The sequence below is a fragment of the Rattus norvegicus genome, chromosome 8 (assembly GCF_036323735.1).
Source record: "Rattus norvegicus strain BN/NHsdMcwi chromosome 8, GRCr8, whole genome shotgun sequence".
Classification (NCBI taxonomy): domain Eukaryota; kingdom Metazoa; phylum Chordata; class Mammalia; order Rodentia; family Muridae; genus Rattus; species Rattus norvegicus.
In genome coordinates this window covers 50,256,539-50,274,795 of record NC_086026.1, presented here as the reverse complement: position 1 = coordinate 50,274,795, position 18,257 = coordinate 50,256,539, and the positions used below count along the sequence as shown (strand labels likewise).

The 18,257-nt window shown below is 45.1% G+C and overlaps 1 protein-coding gene across 2 annotated transcripts in view; it reads left to right on the top strand.

Moving 5' to 3' along the window:
• The first annotated feature begins 323 nt into the window (after positions 1–323).
• Positions 324–18,257, top strand: part of Crtam (cytotoxic and regulatory T cell molecule) — a 37,263-nt gene continuing 19,329 nt past the window's right edge. Inside the window, exons 1-5 of one of the 2 annotated variants that reach the window (NM_001413479.1) lie at positions 324–410; positions 9,424–9,564; positions 11,003–11,155; positions 13,523–13,666; positions 15,130–15,291. In NM_001413479.1, coding sequence (NP_001400408.1) covers positions 365–410; positions 9,424–9,564; positions 11,003–11,155; positions 13,523–13,666; positions 15,130–15,291 — 646 coding nt within the window. In that variant the 5' untranslated portion in view covers positions 324–364. The remainder of the gene's footprint in view (positions 411–9,423; positions 9,565–11,002; positions 11,156–13,522; positions 13,667–15,129; positions 15,292–18,257) is intronic. The other variant, NM_001106813.2, reaches the window with a different exon arrangement.

Below are 18,257 nucleotides of genomic sequence, written 5' to 3'. Positions count from 1 at the left end.
ATTATTTGTTTAATAAACTAGAAATGCTTTAAAACTGTCCAGACAGGGACATTTTAATCTTCCCTCCCCTCTCTCCCCCCCAAAGCCTCACAGTCAGTTCACTTACCATCACTGCCCACCTGCCTCACAGTGTCACCAACGCCTCATTCACACCCCTCCACAATGGATAGGGCACCTGTGGTCCCCCGAGATGTTCCACCAGGAGGTGTTTTAGGGGCAGCCAACTAAGAGGGGGCTCTGAGTAGGTGGAGGAGGTGACACATGTAAGGTCACAGAGCTACAGCCTCCTCCCTTTAAAAGCCAGCGTGTTCTGTAGAACCCACAGGAAGCTGTCAGAGACTCCCTCCCAGCCAGCCCAGCGAGCATGTGGTGGGGAACCCTCAGTTTGCTGTTCTGCGTGCCCGTGCAAGGTAAGGACTTACTTAGAGCAAATGGGTGGTTTTCGCTCAGCTGGTTTGACTTTCTTTGCCAAACCTACCTGTCGGTCAACTGTGTTCATGGAGGACCTACTCTGGGAGATAACTCAGGTAACTTTGCTAATATGTCCCTAGCTGTACTCAACCCACACAGCCAACGGCAATCACTCTGCCTATGCCGTCTCTTATTCAACCTCTCTCGAGGGTATAGGGACAGGATGGAGTTCATCTGTGGAATCTGTTGTGATGAGGTGTAACCTGCACCCTGAGCCTACCTTTTGCAGGTATATCAGTTGGAGCGCATTCATCTCAGATTTCAAAACATCCTTGATGTAAAAGTCTTAGTCAAATGCTCTAATTTCTCTAAAATTCAGTTTTTGCCTTTTTAGCCCCCGCCATACTGGAACTCACTCTGTAGAGACGGCTGGCCTCAAACTCACAGAGCTCCACCCACCTCTGTCTCCTGAGTGCTGGGATCAAAAGTGTGTACCACTTGCCAGCCTGCTCGGTTTTTTGCATCTTTAGATGAGGATGTTAATAAATGTTTGACCTGTCAAACTCCTCATCATAAGAAAATCTCAAACGTACAAACTCTTTGGAAGTAATGAGGTATTGATCAATTCTAACGTAGTTCGGAGGAATAAGAACCTAGTGAAAACTACTTACTTTTAAACATTTGTCTATTTTTAATTCTATGTCTAGGAGTGTGGTGCCAGCCCGGGTATGCGTACCATGTGTATGCACTGTCCAAGAGGGTCAGAAGAGAAAGTTGGGTCTTTTAGAACTAGAGTTACACAGAGGGCCGTGAGCTGCCATGTGAGTGCTGGGAAGGAGCCTGAGTCCTCTGCCAGGGCAGCCAGTGCTCTTAACAGTTAAGCTATCACAGCCCTGAAAGCCTCCTAGTTGATAGAAATCAGTTATATTGCACAGGTCCGTACAATTTGGTTTTTGAAACTTAATTCTATTGTCCCATTGTGAAAATTAGAGAAAGATACAGTGACCCATTAAGCTTAGGTCAAATTATTCCTACCCTTGTGTGGGGCAAGAGTGGGGGATCATTCCCTGGTGTCTCACGTCTCTGACGGTCCTTGTGTCAGATGTATAGGAGGGGGAGCATGTAGAGAGCCACCGCTCAGCTTCAAATGCTTGCTCATTTCCAAATAGCGACTCTCCTTCTCTCCTGCTCTACGTCAGGAGCACATCTGTCCCCCTCATCTGCACTCCTTCCAGAGTGTCAACCGAGGGACGCCATTTGTGGTGGTCCGGGGGAGCAGCAGATTTTTTATTTTACATAGTTTTTCAATTCCCTGAGCTCTACGCTTCAGTCAGTGCCTTCCTTCCTGTCCCCTGTGCCCTGAAGCACTTAACAAGGATTCCGTTTTGGTAATGGGTGACATTAGTTTCTTCAGTTAAGTGGCTTAAAGAACAGCTAATGCATTCTGAAAGGGAGCCTTTAGCCTGGCCAGAATTAGTATGATTTCAAGCATCCCAAGGTTTAAAGCCTTCAACTGACCTTAATTTCTTTCCATCCTTAAAATTTTCCCTTATTAAAAAAAAAATCCCCATATGATTTTTAAATAAACAGCAAAAACAAAATAATCATATCTTACGATAAATCTGACCCGAACGAATGACAGTGCACATCTGGAACATCAGCATGTAGAACAGGACGGCCACCATGAGTTCGAGATCAGTCTACGCTGCACAGTGGGTATGAGTGAGCTCAACATGGCACAGCAAGACTGTCTCAAAAAATACGAAAACGAAAAGACAAGCTTAAGCCAGTCTACTGGGACACGCAACTCGCTTGCGATTACACGGAGAGAGAAAAATATTTATCGAGTCATGCCCAGTGCTGGGCAAATTATTAAGTCCACTTATTCCAAGTGAAAAATGCCAAGGTAGGGCAAGGTATTGATAGCTTCAATCTGTATAGGAGAAATACTGAGGTTAGAGGAAGTTAAATAAGCTGACAGGTTTTCACATCCAGTAAAGAGGAAGTAAATACCAACCTGTGGAACTTTCAATTTGTGTGTGTGTGTGTGTGTGTGTGTGTGTGTGTGTGTGTGTGTACACATGCATCATTGGGATGTCATAGAAAGTACATTTGGTTTTTAAATATTTCTTTTGTTATTTTTAATTATGTGTCTATACACACAAGCCTGTGTGGGAGTGTGTGCATGTGTGTGCTGGTGCCTGCTGAGGCCAGAGCCATCAGATTCCCTTGGAGCCGGAGTCATGGGTGTTTACGAGCCCCTTGATGTTGCACTGTGAATCAGGTCAGGGTCCTCTGCAAGAGCAGTGTTCTCTTCACTGCTGAGCTATCTCTCTAGCCTGGACACTTACCACGGATGAAAACTCTCAGAGTCTTAATGACTTAGACATTCTGAAAGATTCAATATTGAAAGAACCCAAACTGAAAATTCATCCTCGCTGAGGACACAGGAGCTCGCTCAGTGGGGTTCGAACAGCTGCTGCTGACACTGACTTACACCTGCTGGGGCCCCCTCAGAGTCCCCTGTGGGCAGGAGCCGGTCATGTTCCTTTGTTGCCAACACCGAGGCAGCAAAAATATCTGCTTTGACACAGCTGTAAATTGTCAACCACCTTTAGCAAACGAGGCCATAGGAAAATAACTAGGTGGCTTCTAAGGCTGCCAGGGATTTGCAGACAAAAGAATTCCATGATCTTGGACCGAGCCCCTCTTTCAAGGCTCCTGGAATGAAAAATCCCTAAGTCAGATAAAATATAAAACAAATGAGTCTGTTCTTCCCCCCCCCCAAAGTCATTCTCCTCTCACACTGCAGACAATGAAAAGGCTGACCCGGGCAGAATTTCGACCCTCTTTTGTAGCTGCAGGAAGGGAGGGCCTCTGCAAACCAGAGAATTCCTTCATTCTTGTGCATCAAGTCAGCCTCTTTGGGACAATGTGGAAAATGATTTGATTTTGACAAGTACAATTCATTTTCACATCTGTAGTCTTCTCTGCCTATTCTAAAAATAACGCAAATTCTCTTTTCGTAATGATCTTCACTGAAGCGCATTTCTGCCTAAGTCTGCACAAGAGCCATGGAAACGGGGCTCTAGCCTGAGAATTCACTGTGTTTTCAGCTTTAATTCAGTTCCAGTTGCGGTCTCTATTGTTTGATGCCACAATTTACAGAGGAAAATTAGAGTTCCGTTAAAGCATTTATCTCTGAAGATTTACATTTATCCCTTTTGCCTATTAATTCAACTAATATCTTAAAAAACCTAACTTTATTCTAGACCCTGAGAATGTATAGGGAGTGCAAACCACAGTCACCCAGCTTCCAGCCACAGTCACCCAGCTTCCAGCCATTTGTATCCATTTGTAACCAACCCATCAATGAGAAGCACCTGACACCACGCAAGTGCAAAGGAACTCACTTAAGTGCTGTAACAAAACCATTCAAAGCCTTTGGGTGTCTAGGAAAGAGAGCAGGCCAGTTGGTGGGGAAGGAGGTGAAAGCCTATTTTCAAGTTTGATTGTTATTCATTCTCTCTCTCTCTCTCTCTCTCTCTCTCTCTCTCTCTCTCTCTCAGTAATGCTCTTCCTTAATTATTATCATCATCATCATCATATCAGAGAGAGAGAGAGAGAGAAAGAGAGAGAGAGAGAGAAAGATGCATGCCCAGGTGTATTTGTGTACACATGTGTGTGCAGCTATGTGTGTGCATGTGTGTGGAAGCCCAAGTTTGCTATTGAGAATCTTCCTTGATCACTCTCCAGTTACTCATTTTGAGGCAGGGTCTCTCTCTGTCAAACCTAGAACTTGCTGAGTTAGCTAGCCTCACTAGCCAACTTGCTCCAGGAGCCTCTGTCTCTGCCTCCTGAGTGCGGGGGGTGGGGGGGGGGGAATTGCAAACGAGCCATCCCCAACCCCTACCAAGCATTCACATGGGCTCTAGGGATCCAAACATCCACCTTCTTGGTTACGCAGCACACGCTTTTGCTGCCCTCTACCTGGAAGGGATATTCTAATATTGGAGTCTCATCATCCAGTGGGACGTGTGTGAGGAAAATCATCAGAAATGTTAGCCTGATTCCTACGTGCAATAAGAACCACAGGGAATACTTTTAAATATTCCTTATTTTTCGTTTAAATTCATGTGTGTGGGGTGTGGTGCCAGTGAAGGTCGGAAGTGTCAGATCCCCCTGGAGCTGGAGTTATGGACAGCTATAACCTGCTGGATGTGGGTACTGGGAACTGAACTCAGTCTCCTTCAAGAACAGTAATGCTCTTCCTTAATTATCATCATCATCATCATCATCATCATCATCATCATCATCATCATCATTTTATTTTAAGGGTGTGGGTGTTTTGTCTGCATGTATGCCTGTGCACTGTTCACATTCTTGGTGCTCTCAGAAGCCAAAGAGGACATTAAATTCCTTGGAACTGGAGTTACAGACAGTCGTGAGCCACTTGTAGGTGATATGAGTACGCCATCTCTCCAGCCCTAGGAAATATTTTAAATGAAGGAAGAAGCATAAGGTCTTTAAAGTTCTGTCATTCCGAAAGACAGTTGTTGTAATGGTCCAGCAAGAAGTCGCACCAGTGGTGGGAGAAGGAAGAGTCAAGTCGATTAAACCAGCGCTTGGGAGAGAGGAAAGGCTAGTGTGTAGTTGGTTAAATGTCTGGGGGTGCCATGGCTGGTGACCACATTAACTAATGTAAGAAAACAGTGGGGTTGAGCCTGTGGCATGTCTGTATTAGTTATGAGAGCAGGGGAGACACAGGAGACAGGAGAGATCACAGATTCCAATCAGACACAGAGAGACACAGGGGACAGACAGATGCGGGTCCAACTGGACATGGACAAGGATAACAGACAGATGCGGATTCCAACTGGACGTGCTGTTCGGGACCCTGCAGCCCACAGCTATGCTTGGTTTTAAATTTATTACATGCAATAATTTGACATTAAGTCAACTTTTTTTTTTAAAAAAAGTATTTTCATTATTTTTTTCAGTCTCTCTGATGACTTATATAGAGGTAAAGAACCCCACCTCCACCCCCAACCCCCAGCAACTCTCCACCAACCTTGGGAAAGGTTGAGGATCCTTAATAAGGCATTGGCTTAATCTGAGTGTCTTGTTTAGTTTGTGTGCACTTCCGGAGCGGAGCGTGACTGCCACCCGCCCTTTCCTTGAAAGTTGGTCATGGATGCTTTGCTGAGAGACTATCCACTGAAGGGAACACAGTTTATCTATGTTTATGCATGGTGTGTGTTTGTGTGTGTGTGTGTGTGTGTGTGTGTGTGTGTGTGTGTATAGGTTTGTATGCTGGTGCATAAAATACAGAGGTGAGAGGGGAACACTGGTTACCTTCCTCTATTGTTTCCTTCCTTTGTTCCCTTGAGACAGGTCCCCATTAAACCTGAAGCCCACTGTTTTAGACAAGCTGTCTGTCAGCTACCTCCAGGGATCTGCCTGCCTCTGACCCCTACAACACTCATGTTGCAAGCACACACAGACCACACAGACATGCCTAGTTTCTTCTGATGTGGATGCCAGGGATTTGAACTCAGATTCTCGTGCTTGCAGAGCATGCACTCTTACCCACTGAGTCATCTTCCAAGTTTAGGACAGTTAGATTAACCATGTGAGCAAAGAGATGAGCAAGAGCCCGGTTCCATTTCTACACGGCCATGCATGATACCATGCTGGCTTGGTCTATAGTATACATCACGCACTACGGCCCCACGAGATTACCATACAGTCTGAGTATGCAGCAAGCCGCACACCCCAAGTTTGTGCAAATACAAAATACAGAGGATAAAAGGGGAAGAAGGGGCCGGTGAGATGGCTCAGTGGATTTAAGGCACTTGCTGCCAAGACTTCTGACATGATGCAGATCCCAATGATCCACACGGTGAAAGGAGAGAGCCAATTGCCGCTAGTTGTTCTCTGATCTCCTGGTGTTTATTGTGGTGTACTCATTGACATCCATACAGAAACCCATACATAGATAGATAGATAGATAGATAGATAGATAGATAGATAGATAGATAGATAGATAGATAGATACATGGATGCAGTTTTTTAAAGAAAGGACAAGAAACAAAGAAAAAAATCAGCACCCTGGGATCACCTTGAGCACTGTAGAAATAAGTGTACTTTGTGGCATTTGCATAGTGATAAAATCTAACCGGACAGACCATAGGAAACGGACTCAAATAAAGGCCTCATAACACATGGCCATTGGTGGCTGCATATGTCCAGCTACTGAGGTAACAAAGTGCAGAAGCCAGTAACCCACACAGCCAACATGACCTATGTAGGAGGTGGTGAGACCTTACAGTCATTCACTGATGAAGCTTCATGTAGGACTGAACCATTCACTTCACTGTCTGGACACGGGCAGGGAACCCCCGCCCCCGGAAAAAAAAAAGAACGTAAACAGGGAGAAGTAGGAAGTCGGCGCGTGGCACGTGGGGCTCGAGAAAAGTTAAGGGTGAGTGAGAATGCTGTTAAGTGTAGCTTTAGCCTCTATGGAGAGGAAGTGGTGAGAAAAACAAAAACCCGCACCTCGTTGCTCTGACGACAGGTGAAAGTTGGACTCCAAAGTTAGGTGAAAGAAAAGCGAAAAGAGAAACTTTCCATTGAGCTTCCACCATTGCTTAGAGGACTGCGCATGTCTTTTCCTGGGACGGCTTCTCCCTCCAGATTCTGCCTGGTGTCTTCCTCGTGCAACCTTCAGCAGACCTAAGCATCCCAAGTAATATTTTAAATGTGATGGTTAAGAGCAAAGCTGGGTGGTCTGTGGCTTTCCAGTGGACTGGTCTTCTTGTCTACACCAGTTTACTGCTACAAGATCAAACATGGGGCCGACCTAAAGCCCAGAGCAAGGAGTGGTGGGACAGTTCAAGCTCTGCGCCTCGATCCCAGACCTCCCCAAATGCATCTATGGCGTCAATAGATGTGGTCGGTCTGACAGGAGCCACATACTAAATTCTCAGCCACAAGAACAACTACTGCTAATTTTAGGGTGTATGATGCTTTCGTCTATGCTAAAAAGCCACAGTACAGTTCGTCACAATCTAGAGACATTGTAAGAATCTCCTGGCTCTATTTAATTCATGAGCATGGGAGTATTTCCCAGGAGGAAACCCAAGCAGAGTCTGGCCAGAGATCTCATTGCCTGGTGTTTTGAAAACACAGATGTTTTGATTACTTAGCTACTTAGTAACTGAAGCTGAGGCCTTTGGTATGCTAGCCAAGGACTCTACCTCTGGAGCTGAGCCTACAGCTCCACAAATCAATAAATCAATCAATCAACCTCTGTCTGTCTCCATATCTGTGTATATGTGTGTGTGTGTGTGTGTGTGTGTGTGTGTGTGTGTGTGTGTGTGTGTGTGTGTGTACACGTATTTAAGTATGGGTGTTCATGTATGTGTGTGGAAGCCAGAGGTGAACATTGAGTGTATTCGACATTGGTATCTATTTTTTTTTTTTGAGACAGGCTCTCTCACTGAACGTAGAGCTCACCTATTCTGCTAGACTGACTAGCCAGCCAGCCCCAAGGTCCTCCTGTCTCGACCTCCACAGCACTGAGAACTCTGCACTTGTATATTTTCCGTGGTGCTGGGGTCCAAGCTCAATTTCCATGATTGTGTGGCAAGCCATCTCTCCAACCTCACAATGACTCATGGTTACTTTAAGGGTTATGGCCAGGATGCAAAAAAGTAGGCTTTACTGAGTGAGACCTCAGCGTTTGGGAATCCTCCCAAGGCGTTCTTCCTGGTACTTACACTTTATCTCAAGGATGCTGGGTACCATGGCTCTTGTCTGTGACCCCAGCACTTGGGAGGCCGAGGCAAGAGGATCAGGAGCTCAATGCCAGCTTGGGCTTTGTAGTGAGTTCAAGGCCAGTCTGGGCTACATGAGACATTGAAAAAAAATTCTCTTCACAACGTGTATACCAAAAGGAAATAGGCTTCCTTTCTTTTTTCTTTTTTAGGTTGAAGATAGGGCTGTAAAACATTTGCTGTTTATAATTTATAAGTATGGTGTTCTTCTGGTTGATAGTTTTTACACCGTCCTGGGTGAGAATTATATTATACCAAAGAAAAACAATTCCGTTTAAAACGTGAAGCGGTGCTGATAAATGTGCCAATTCAGTAAAAACAAGTTCATTCTCCCTTTATTTTCTTTCTGGGACAATAAATTTGTCACTGTTCAGAGTTAGTTCATCATTCTCAGGGGGGCAGGGTGTGATTCAGAGAAATTGGACTCATAAATTTGCTAGAGAAATCGCTCTGTGGTAAAAGCTATCTGGGGTGGATTTATCTATTTCAGTGACCAACAAGCCGAAAAAGTCACCAGAGCACCATGGATTACTTTTGTCTGTCTGTCTGTCTGTCTGTCTGTCTGTCTGTGTACATGTGCATGTGTGTATATCTATCTATGCATGTATGTATTTGTGTCTGTGTATGTGACTATGTGTTACGTGTGTGTGTGTGTGTGTGTGTATGTGTGTGTGAGAGAGAGAGAGAGAGAGAGAGAGAGAGAGAGAGTCAACCCAGAGCTACTCCATTGCTAGACAACATTTTACCACTCAACAATAGCAGGACCTGCAATCCCCGCCCCCCCTACCCCACCACAGGCTCATAGAGAAGCCATGTAATACTCGAACTTGTAAATCACCCATTTTATCAATGTGCTCTGAGGCTCATCAGTCTGGTAGGTCTATGTAGTTACAGAGGGGTGGGCTGAAGTCTACACCCTGATTCCAGTCCCATGACCGCTGTGACCTTGATCCTGATGGGGGTCACTCATCTATAAACTGAGCAACAGATCTCTTCTTTGGGGCTGGGTGATAGCTTCTGTTTCCAGGGCATGTGCTACCAGGTCTAACAGCCTGAGTTCTATCGTGGGACTCACTTGGCAGAAGGAGAGAACCGAGTGCCTGGGCTTGTCTTCCCACCACACCTCATACACGTATGCACCCTGCCTGACCTTCCCCGCTCTCTCCCACCACAGCAGCCTTTCTCAACATGGAGACCATCGAGGTGGAGGAAGGCCAGACGCTCAACCTCACATGTGTTACTTCTCTGACGAAAAATGCCTCTCTCCAGTGGCTGGCCCCCTCAGGGTTCACCATTTTTTTAAATCAGCATCCTGGTAAGTAGGGTTGTGGGGAGAAAGAAAATGCCAAACCTCGGCCTAAGGGATTTCCAACTGGGGCAGGGTAGTGGGACAGAAGGTCCACATGAGTCACCCAAAGGCTGGGCTCAGGCCACCCACTGCTACACGTGATTCACGCCTCAGGAGCCTGTTATGTGACACAGGGCTGCTTTGGGGGAGACAGGAAGTCTGAAATGGAAACCCCATTGGAAAGGTTGTTGAAGGGGGGCTCACATTACAAAGTACCTTTCCACCACAACATCCCACCCCCACGTCACTTTTTGACTCGCAGTGACCAGGAAACACCCACAGCAAAGCCATAGGCAGGCAGCAGGCTGCCTCTGTGGACCTTCCTGGTGGCACTGACACATCATTTCCTGTCAAGAACCAGCTGCAAAGTCACGTTACCAAGCACCTCATCTTCCCCGGTTGGACTTCTGTTTAATTGATACAGTAAATATAAAATAGTCAAAGAGATTGTCACAAGTGTTACCAGCTGGCTGCTAATAGTATAGTCCAACAGACTGAGTAGATACAAGTTGAGAAGAGTTGTGGAGAAATGAACTTTGAGTAGTAATAGTTCTGTCAAAAGTTTTTTTTTTTCTTGTTTCTCTTTGGGAGAATGAGAAGTTAGGCATCCTGAGGTTTCTTTAGCAAAACCCCTTGATCCACAGGGAAGCCTCAGCCCAGGTTGAGTCATCACACCCTCTGGCTGGCATTTAGTAGTGTCCGAGAATTGTTGGAATTGTTACAAGTCGGGAATGGGATGCTGGCTCTGGGATCTGGAAGGTAGCAACCAGGCACATACCAAACATCCTGCCTCTCACTGCAGCCCTCACGACAAAGAACTCTTGGTTTCATTGTCAGAAATGATAAGGCTGAAAACCCAGAGAGCCAGCTCACGAGGCATCGTCCCAAAAGGCACAGGCATCCTTGGGCTTTAAAAATTATTGATCTTTAACAGATTAAAAAGAAAATCAGCAAACTCGTTCTTTCCAGAGCCTCTGCTTTGCCCAGGGAATCTTTTACCTTATGTGAAATACCCAGGTCAGTAGGTAAGATAAAATAAAGAGGAACCCTCCATGTTGGGTTAGCACTATATTGAGCTTACTTTTTTTGTACTCCTGTCCAAATCCCTGGAAGGACCATGTCAAAATCCACAGGAATCGTCAAATAGTAATAAACATTTTTTTTAGATTAAAAAGTGAAGGCACTCAGCTGGCAAGTTTCTCTTCTGTGGCTGACATTTGTTGTGACAAGACAAACCCCAGGTACATCAGGTTTCAAAGAAGCAAGTCACAGCAGGGCATTCATTAGAGCAGTGGAACCCAGGAGTTGGGGCACATCCTTTTAATCCGGGTACTGGTGGGGGGCAGAGGCAGGTTCTCCTGTGAGCGAGTTTTCCTCATGACAGCTTCTTTTGCCTCTTGTACAGCTTTAAAAAGTTCCAAATACCAGCTTCTCCACCATTCAGCTACACAGCTCTCCGTTAGCGTGTCCAATGTAACTCTACGAGAGGAAGGTGTGTATACGTGCTTACATTACGGGAGTTCCGTGAAGACGAAGCAAGTTAGAGTGACCGTGTTAGGTATGTTCCCAGCAGGGTAACTCCAAGTGGATGGGATATTGTGACGGACAAAATGCACCATTTAATTAATTAATTTGTTTGTTTGTTCGTTTGTTTGTTTTTAAAAAGCTCCTTTGAGGGGGGTGGGGATTTAGCTCAGCGGTAGAGCGCTTGCCTAGCAAGCGCAAGGCCCTGGGTTCGGTCCCCAGCTCCAAAAACAAAAGCTTATTTGAGGGTTAGCATTGCCGTGGGTCTCACACACAAGTGGGAAGACAACTCACAGGGATCCCTTCCTTCCTCCCACCTTGAACTCAGCTCGGCAGCGTGAACTTCGCTCCGTTAAGCCACCTCCCCCAGCCCACTTTAAAGCTACCACGAATCATTTATAAGATTTATTTTATTTTTAATTACGTGTCTGTGTCTACGTGCGGTCAAAGTGTGGGTGCCCAGACAAGCCAGACGAAGCCCAAACAACCAATCAACTCCAGGGAAGCTGACGGGTGACTGTGAGCCACCCAACATGGGCGCTATGAACCAAACACAGGTCCCATACTCTCTGTTTCACTGAGCCACCCCTCCAGCTCTGCGATGTACCATTTTTAAACTTAGCATTTTCGTTTAAAAAGTTTTACCTGGAACAGGAGCTTCTGAGGGCATGTATGCCATCTTTTATTGAAAGAGAACTAAAGAGACCATTTGTTTGTGTGTGGTGTGTGTGTGTGTGTGTGTGTGTGTGTGTGTGTGTGTGTGTGTGAAGCTCTAGATTCAAAAGCAAACTAATACATTTGCCTTGGGCATCGACTAGATTTTGTTTTCAGGAAACTAAACAGAAGTAATATTCATATTTTATAGACTGTGATCATGTGGCGGTCACCATATGATACTCTAGGGAATCGAAGACACAGGCCGTTAATGGGTTTGCCAACTGTTTATTTCTACCACTGGGCAATATCCCCAAGCCACCCTGGCTGGTTAAGACAGCTTCTGGGCTGCTATAACACCATACGTACTTCCCTGTCATAGCACCCAGCATGGGATCGTTTTTTGCCTTTCTTGGGACATTACTAAGGATTGAACTCAGAGCTTTGAGTGTGGCCACATGTTCTACCCGGACATGTGACACATGTTCTAAGTCCCACTGCATGCTCTTGTAACTCAGCTGTGCTCAACCTTCCTAAGGCCGTGGCCCTTTAATACACTTCCTCACATTGTGGTGACCCCCCCCAACCACTATATTATTTTCATTGCTACTTCATAATATTAATTTTTCTACTGTTATGGATCATGGTGTGTATGTCTGTGTTTTCTGATGCTCTTAGGCGACCCCTGTGAAAAGATTGTACAACCCCTAGAGGGGTCGTGACCCACAGGCTGAGAACTGCTGTTCTAACTAATGCATAGGATCTAAATCCACAGCCAGACTATTAGTCTCTCTTTCCCATATCTGTGGTGTCAACAAGTATACTGAGCCCGCCCTGACTCAGTCAGTGCTTCCCCTGTGTCTGCACGGATTCAGTAAATGCACACAAGTGCTGTTCTCCATGAAAACAAAAGTAGGATTGGAAAAGGGGATGTATGCCCAGCTGAAAATGATTTCTGGGGCAGAAGTACAAAGAGAAAAGACCAATGGGTCCTTGCAAACACGAATGTCCTTTTGGAGTGAGGAGGGGCCTAAGAAATGCACTCTGTGCTTATTTGCATAAACTTAAGTTTAAAGCTGAAAAGCCAACTCTTTTGTGTTACAGCTGAGGTACCAAGAGGTCGGACGATCTGTCTGTTTCTACAGCTAGCTGGTGACAGACAGGGGACTGAAAGTCAGGTCTCTCCCTCGTGTGCTAGCAACCAAGCTTAGTGCTACATCCCATCTAGACGGCTGTTCTAACAAAGTCTCTTTGGGAATTCTGAGGAGTTAGTCATGTACTCAGTAGCAAACATCCTGTCCTCAGCCAGCTTGGTTCTTTGGAAGCATAACACAAATGGATTCTGGGAAATGTTAAGCCAGACATATGACCTGTAATTAAATAATTACCCTATAGCAAACCCTACAATTTACAGATGATGTTTTTTGTCAACATACGCAGAGCAGGTAGACGGGGAGGTGCCTCATTCAGGAAAGTGATTGCCACACAAGGCAGACAGACTGAGTTAGGATGCCCACTACCCTCATTAAAGCTGGGCACATCACTCCCGCACTGATAGAGGGACAGACTTGTCCCTACAGCTCACTAGCTGGCCAGCCTAGCTGCATCCATGAGTTCTAGAGCCAGTGATAGATAGCGATCAAAGAGTGTGCCTGAAATCTATCTCTGGTCTCTACATGTCTGTGCACACATGCACACCTACAACTAATTTAGCACAGAAAGAAAAATTTTTTTAATTTTCTTCTAGTGACGCCTTTCCAGCCAACTGTGGAAGCTTTGGTTCTCAGAAGACAGAACGGAGAGAAATCTGTTGTGCTGAAGTGTTCCACAGAGAGAAGCAAGCCCCCTCCGCAGGTCACCTGGCTCCTGGGGGGCGGTCTGGAGATCGATGGTAAGAGCAGAGAAAGAGGGTTCTTTGTTTCCTTTCTGAACGCTCCAAGAGCTTTTTAAAGTGTCGTGGCGCCCTCTGGTGGCACCATGTGTCCAAAGACACCATTCTAGACCTCAGTTCACTCCAGAGAAATTAGCATTGTATTAATGGATGTTTTGTCTAACGTTAAAAGGCTATCTCAAGTCATATGTTTTTAAATTAAGGTAGAAATACGAAATGAGTTATTTATAATACTTCTTAAAAACTGACAAAATTCCCTGAAGGAAGCGGAATCCTGAGCTTAAGCTTGGAGACGAAGTTATAAAATTGGAAACATGCTTAGCACTAGATGCCCACACAAGATATTCAGCTTACCAAGCGGCTACATCCCAAGAAACACCACATGAATTGAAATACTTTTGTGGGAAGTTTCTTAATGCTCCAACTCAATCAACCTCAGGCACACCTCGAAGCCTTGCGTTACCCTTCCATGTAGCAACACTGTCTACTGCAAAGAATATTTCGTGACAAACTTTTGAGTCATGCAGGAATTGTATTCAATTCTGGGCTGAAGGCAGTTCAAACAAGAACCATTGCTTGTACCTGTGAGTGGGCATGTGTGTGCTTTTTTACATCTTAAGGGTAAGTCCTAGTCCTAGTTGAGGTCAGGAAGTGTCTGTAATCAAACACACAAAGCCTTTCTTATGTGTGACACTGTTCTTGCACACACAGAGACAGATAAAGACCTTCTGAGATGCCTGAGTGGTGGGCCATACATCCAATCCCAGTGTCTGGAAGGTCGGGGCAAGAGGGCTGTGTGCCTGAGGCCAGGCTGAGCTACATGATGAGTCCCAGGCCAGTTTGAACTACTTCCTGAACCCCGCGTTGAAAACGGTTCTCATACTGTAAAAATAAGGAGCCTATCTTTACTGGAAACAGAATAACTAATTGTGACTTGGGGGAAACATTTCCATACGGTTTGCTGACATTTCAGTACATGTTGCCTCTGCTGGCGGTACAGTCGTCTCTGCCCTTTAATGCTGCGAGAGACTGTGCATTAAACGGAGTTCTAAATAGAAAAGCCTTAAGGCTCAGATCTGTCTTCCAGTCCAACAGAAATCTACTTCATTATGAAACGCCTTCATTAATGTAACGTTCATAAGCTCAGGCTTTGTATTTTGTGGCATTAAGTTGCCCTTCTTGTGCAACTACTGTACGCTTAGATCATCTCCCCCCGCCCCCCTTCCCCGTCCCCGGCCCCGGCCCCCTCCCCCGGCCCCCTCCCCCACTCCCTCCCGCCTCCCCGCCCCCTCCCCCCATGGTAGTAAAGTGTTTGTAGAGACACGCCCACTCTCCTTGACCCACTGCTTGCTGCTTATCCTGTGGCCACGCCCAACCCACACTGGCTGTTCTGCTTGCTGCGTGAGCCATGCATCAGAGTTCCGTAGCCATAACCGTTCCCGTCTCTTTAAATTGCGGTGTAGGTGAACTTCACCATGAATTTGAAGCTGATGGGAAAATAAGTAACACCACCAGCACGCTCGTAGTCCGCAGCTATGGCAAAAACTCAACCGTGCACTGCGTTATCCGGCACAAGGGCTTGCAAGGAAGGAAGCTGGTTGCTCCCTTCCGGTTTGGAGATTTGGGTAAGAATAGTTATTATGTTTAGCTGTCGTTAGGTTATCCTAATATTGCACTTTTGTCCTAGTCTCCTTCCATGATGCTGCGATAAAACACTGACCAAAAGCGACTTAAAGAAGGAAAGGGTTAATTTAGCCATACAGCTCTCAGGTCACAATCAATCACTGAGAGAACTCAGGGCAGGGACATGAAGGCAAGAACTGAAGCAGAGGCCAGGGTGGGGTGCTGCTTGCTGACTTGCTCCTCGTGGCTTGTACAGCCTGCTTTCTTATAGAACCCAGTCAAGGGGTGGCACAGCTCAACCCTTGGCTAAGCCTTCCCGTGTCAATCATCAATCAAGACAATGGCTCACAGACTCCCAAGAAGGCCAATCCAAAAGGAGGGATTCTCCACTTGATGTTCCTTCTTGCCAAGTGTGTCAAACTGACAACAGATAGTAACCGTCACAGCTACCCACCTACTAACTCTCTAACCATGCTGGATCTCTAGGAATTATTTTCCTTTGATGAGCCACACAGTGCTTCGTGTAGCTTTTGTTACCTACCTTTACTCTGGGAACAGGCAGCCCCTGCCCAGAGGATATTGGATCCGTGGATGAAAAACACAGACACACATAATTGTTCAATTTCAACTTGCCTTATTGGGTCAGTTGCTGGGTGCCCCCAATCTACCTCAGCTCCCACACCTTCCCAGTGCTCCCAGCTCAGCACCCTACATCTGAACCCTAAAACTTCAGTTGTTCAGCCACCTTCAGTCTCAGCTCAGCATCCCCAACCTCCAGCCTGTAGAAGTGGCCTTTGGCTGCTCCACCTGACATCTCACATGACTGGTCGGCTTTTTCTTTCTGAAGCTTGATGAACTCTCTCTTCCTCTCTCTCCTACGTCTGCCCCTTGCCTACAGGGACCTGGAAGTCCCTCCTATTCTTTCTGCCCTGCAATTGGCCCATAGCGTCTTTACTGATAGTTCAAGAACCAATTGGGGTACAGGACCTTAGCATCAGAACCACCCCTACAAGATAGCACAAATATTTTGTTCACCAATCAGTTTAAATCACGCTTACTAGCTGAGAATGCTTTAAAGCACGTTTGCAGGTAAGCATTCTGAGTCCTTTCACCCGCAGCATCCTCTGGGTGGGATGCAGGGAACAGAGGTCCGTCTTAGGATGCGTCTCATCTAGGAATATGCAGTGTTTCTAGAGACTAGAGCAAGAATTGTCTGGGGACCGATTTGTTTCATTGGTTCAGGATCCCAAGTGAGGAAGGAACATTTAGTCCTATTTGAATTGTCTCTGCTAATATTTACATGTTAGTAATTAAAACCAAGAAATTTAAAATACACTGTTAAGTTATTTTAAAATACTAAGTCTACTATATGTAAACAAACATTGCACAGTTTTATGAAAAGTAACCATGTTATAAACATTAATGAAAAATTCATTTTTTATTTTTTTAAATATTAAAACACTAAGGTGGGAGTGGGGTTTTACAGCACTGAGTCACAGTTCTCAACCATTTTCAATGTAAGCACCTCCCACACTGTGTGTGTGTGTGTGTGTGTGTGTGTGTGTGTGTGTGTGTGTCTATGTATGTATGTTCATGTGGGTATATGCATGGTGTACCAGGGCGGGTGTAGGTGAATGTGTATGTGACCAGAGGCTGACATCTTCCTCAGTCACTGTCTAATCTTACTTTTTGAGACAGTCTCTCACTGAACCTAGAGATCACTGGTTTGTGAGACAGGCAGGCCAGCACGCTCCATGGATCTGCCTGTTTTTTGCCTCTGAGTCCTGGGAGTACAGATTTGTGCTGTTCTGGTTTTCATGTGGGTGCTGAGGATGTTAACTCAGGTCACCACACTTAAGCAGCAGGCATTTGCCAACTGGGTCATCTCCCCAGCCCGCCTTTCACACGCTTAAAAATAACTGAGGACCACGAAGAACCTATTTAAAATATCTCTGATAATATTTACCTATTAGTAATTAAAATTTAGAAATTTAAAATACACAGTTCTTTTAAAATTGCAAGGCTACTATATATAAACAAACATTGCATAGTTTTATGAAAAACAACCATGTTACAAACATCGGTGAGACAGCAAAAAGCTCAAAAAGCAAACAAAACTGTATCTCCATGGATAAAGGGAACTTCTGAAATACTTTAATGGTTTTTCTATAATTCTCCTTGTTTTCCTCAAAAAATTTACCCACAATTACTTATTAAATTACTTAAATGCTTAAGTATCTAGACTTTTTTAAAAAAAGATTCATTTATTTTATACATATAAATACACTGTAACTGTTTTCAGACACACCAGAAGACGACATCAGATCCCATTACAGATGGTTGTGAGCGGGGTTGGGGATTTAGCTCAGTGGTAGAGCGCTTGCCTAGCAAGCGCAAGGCCCTGGGTTCGGTCCCCAGCTCTGGGAAAAAAAAAAAGAAAGAAAGTAAACAGATGGTTGTGAGCCATCATGTGGTTGCTGGGAACCGAACTCAGGACCTCTGGAAGAGCAGTCAGTGCTCTTAACCACTGAACCATCTCTCCAGCCCCATACTTAAGTATTTAAATAATCACTAAAATCACAATTTTAAGCTACAGAAAATTCTTTGATTAAATGAACAGTGAGAAGTATTCATAAATTTTAGGACATGATACCCGCCAACCCCACCTATTACATATTGTATGATGACAGACACAGTTAGACTCTTAGACACTTACATGCTTCCTGGATGCTAGTCTTTTCGTTGACTTGTGAATATGATCTAAACTGATTCTCTGGAAATATCCACTAACATTTCTTTATGTTACAGAATGGTGATCATCTCACTTAGTAAATAGTCATTGTACTAAATACCTTGTATTTGTGAAGTTATTATTACTACATGCGCATACACATACACACACACACACACACAGAGCAAAAGCTAGCAACTGTGTTTCACAATAAGGGAAATTAAGCATTTGGATAAA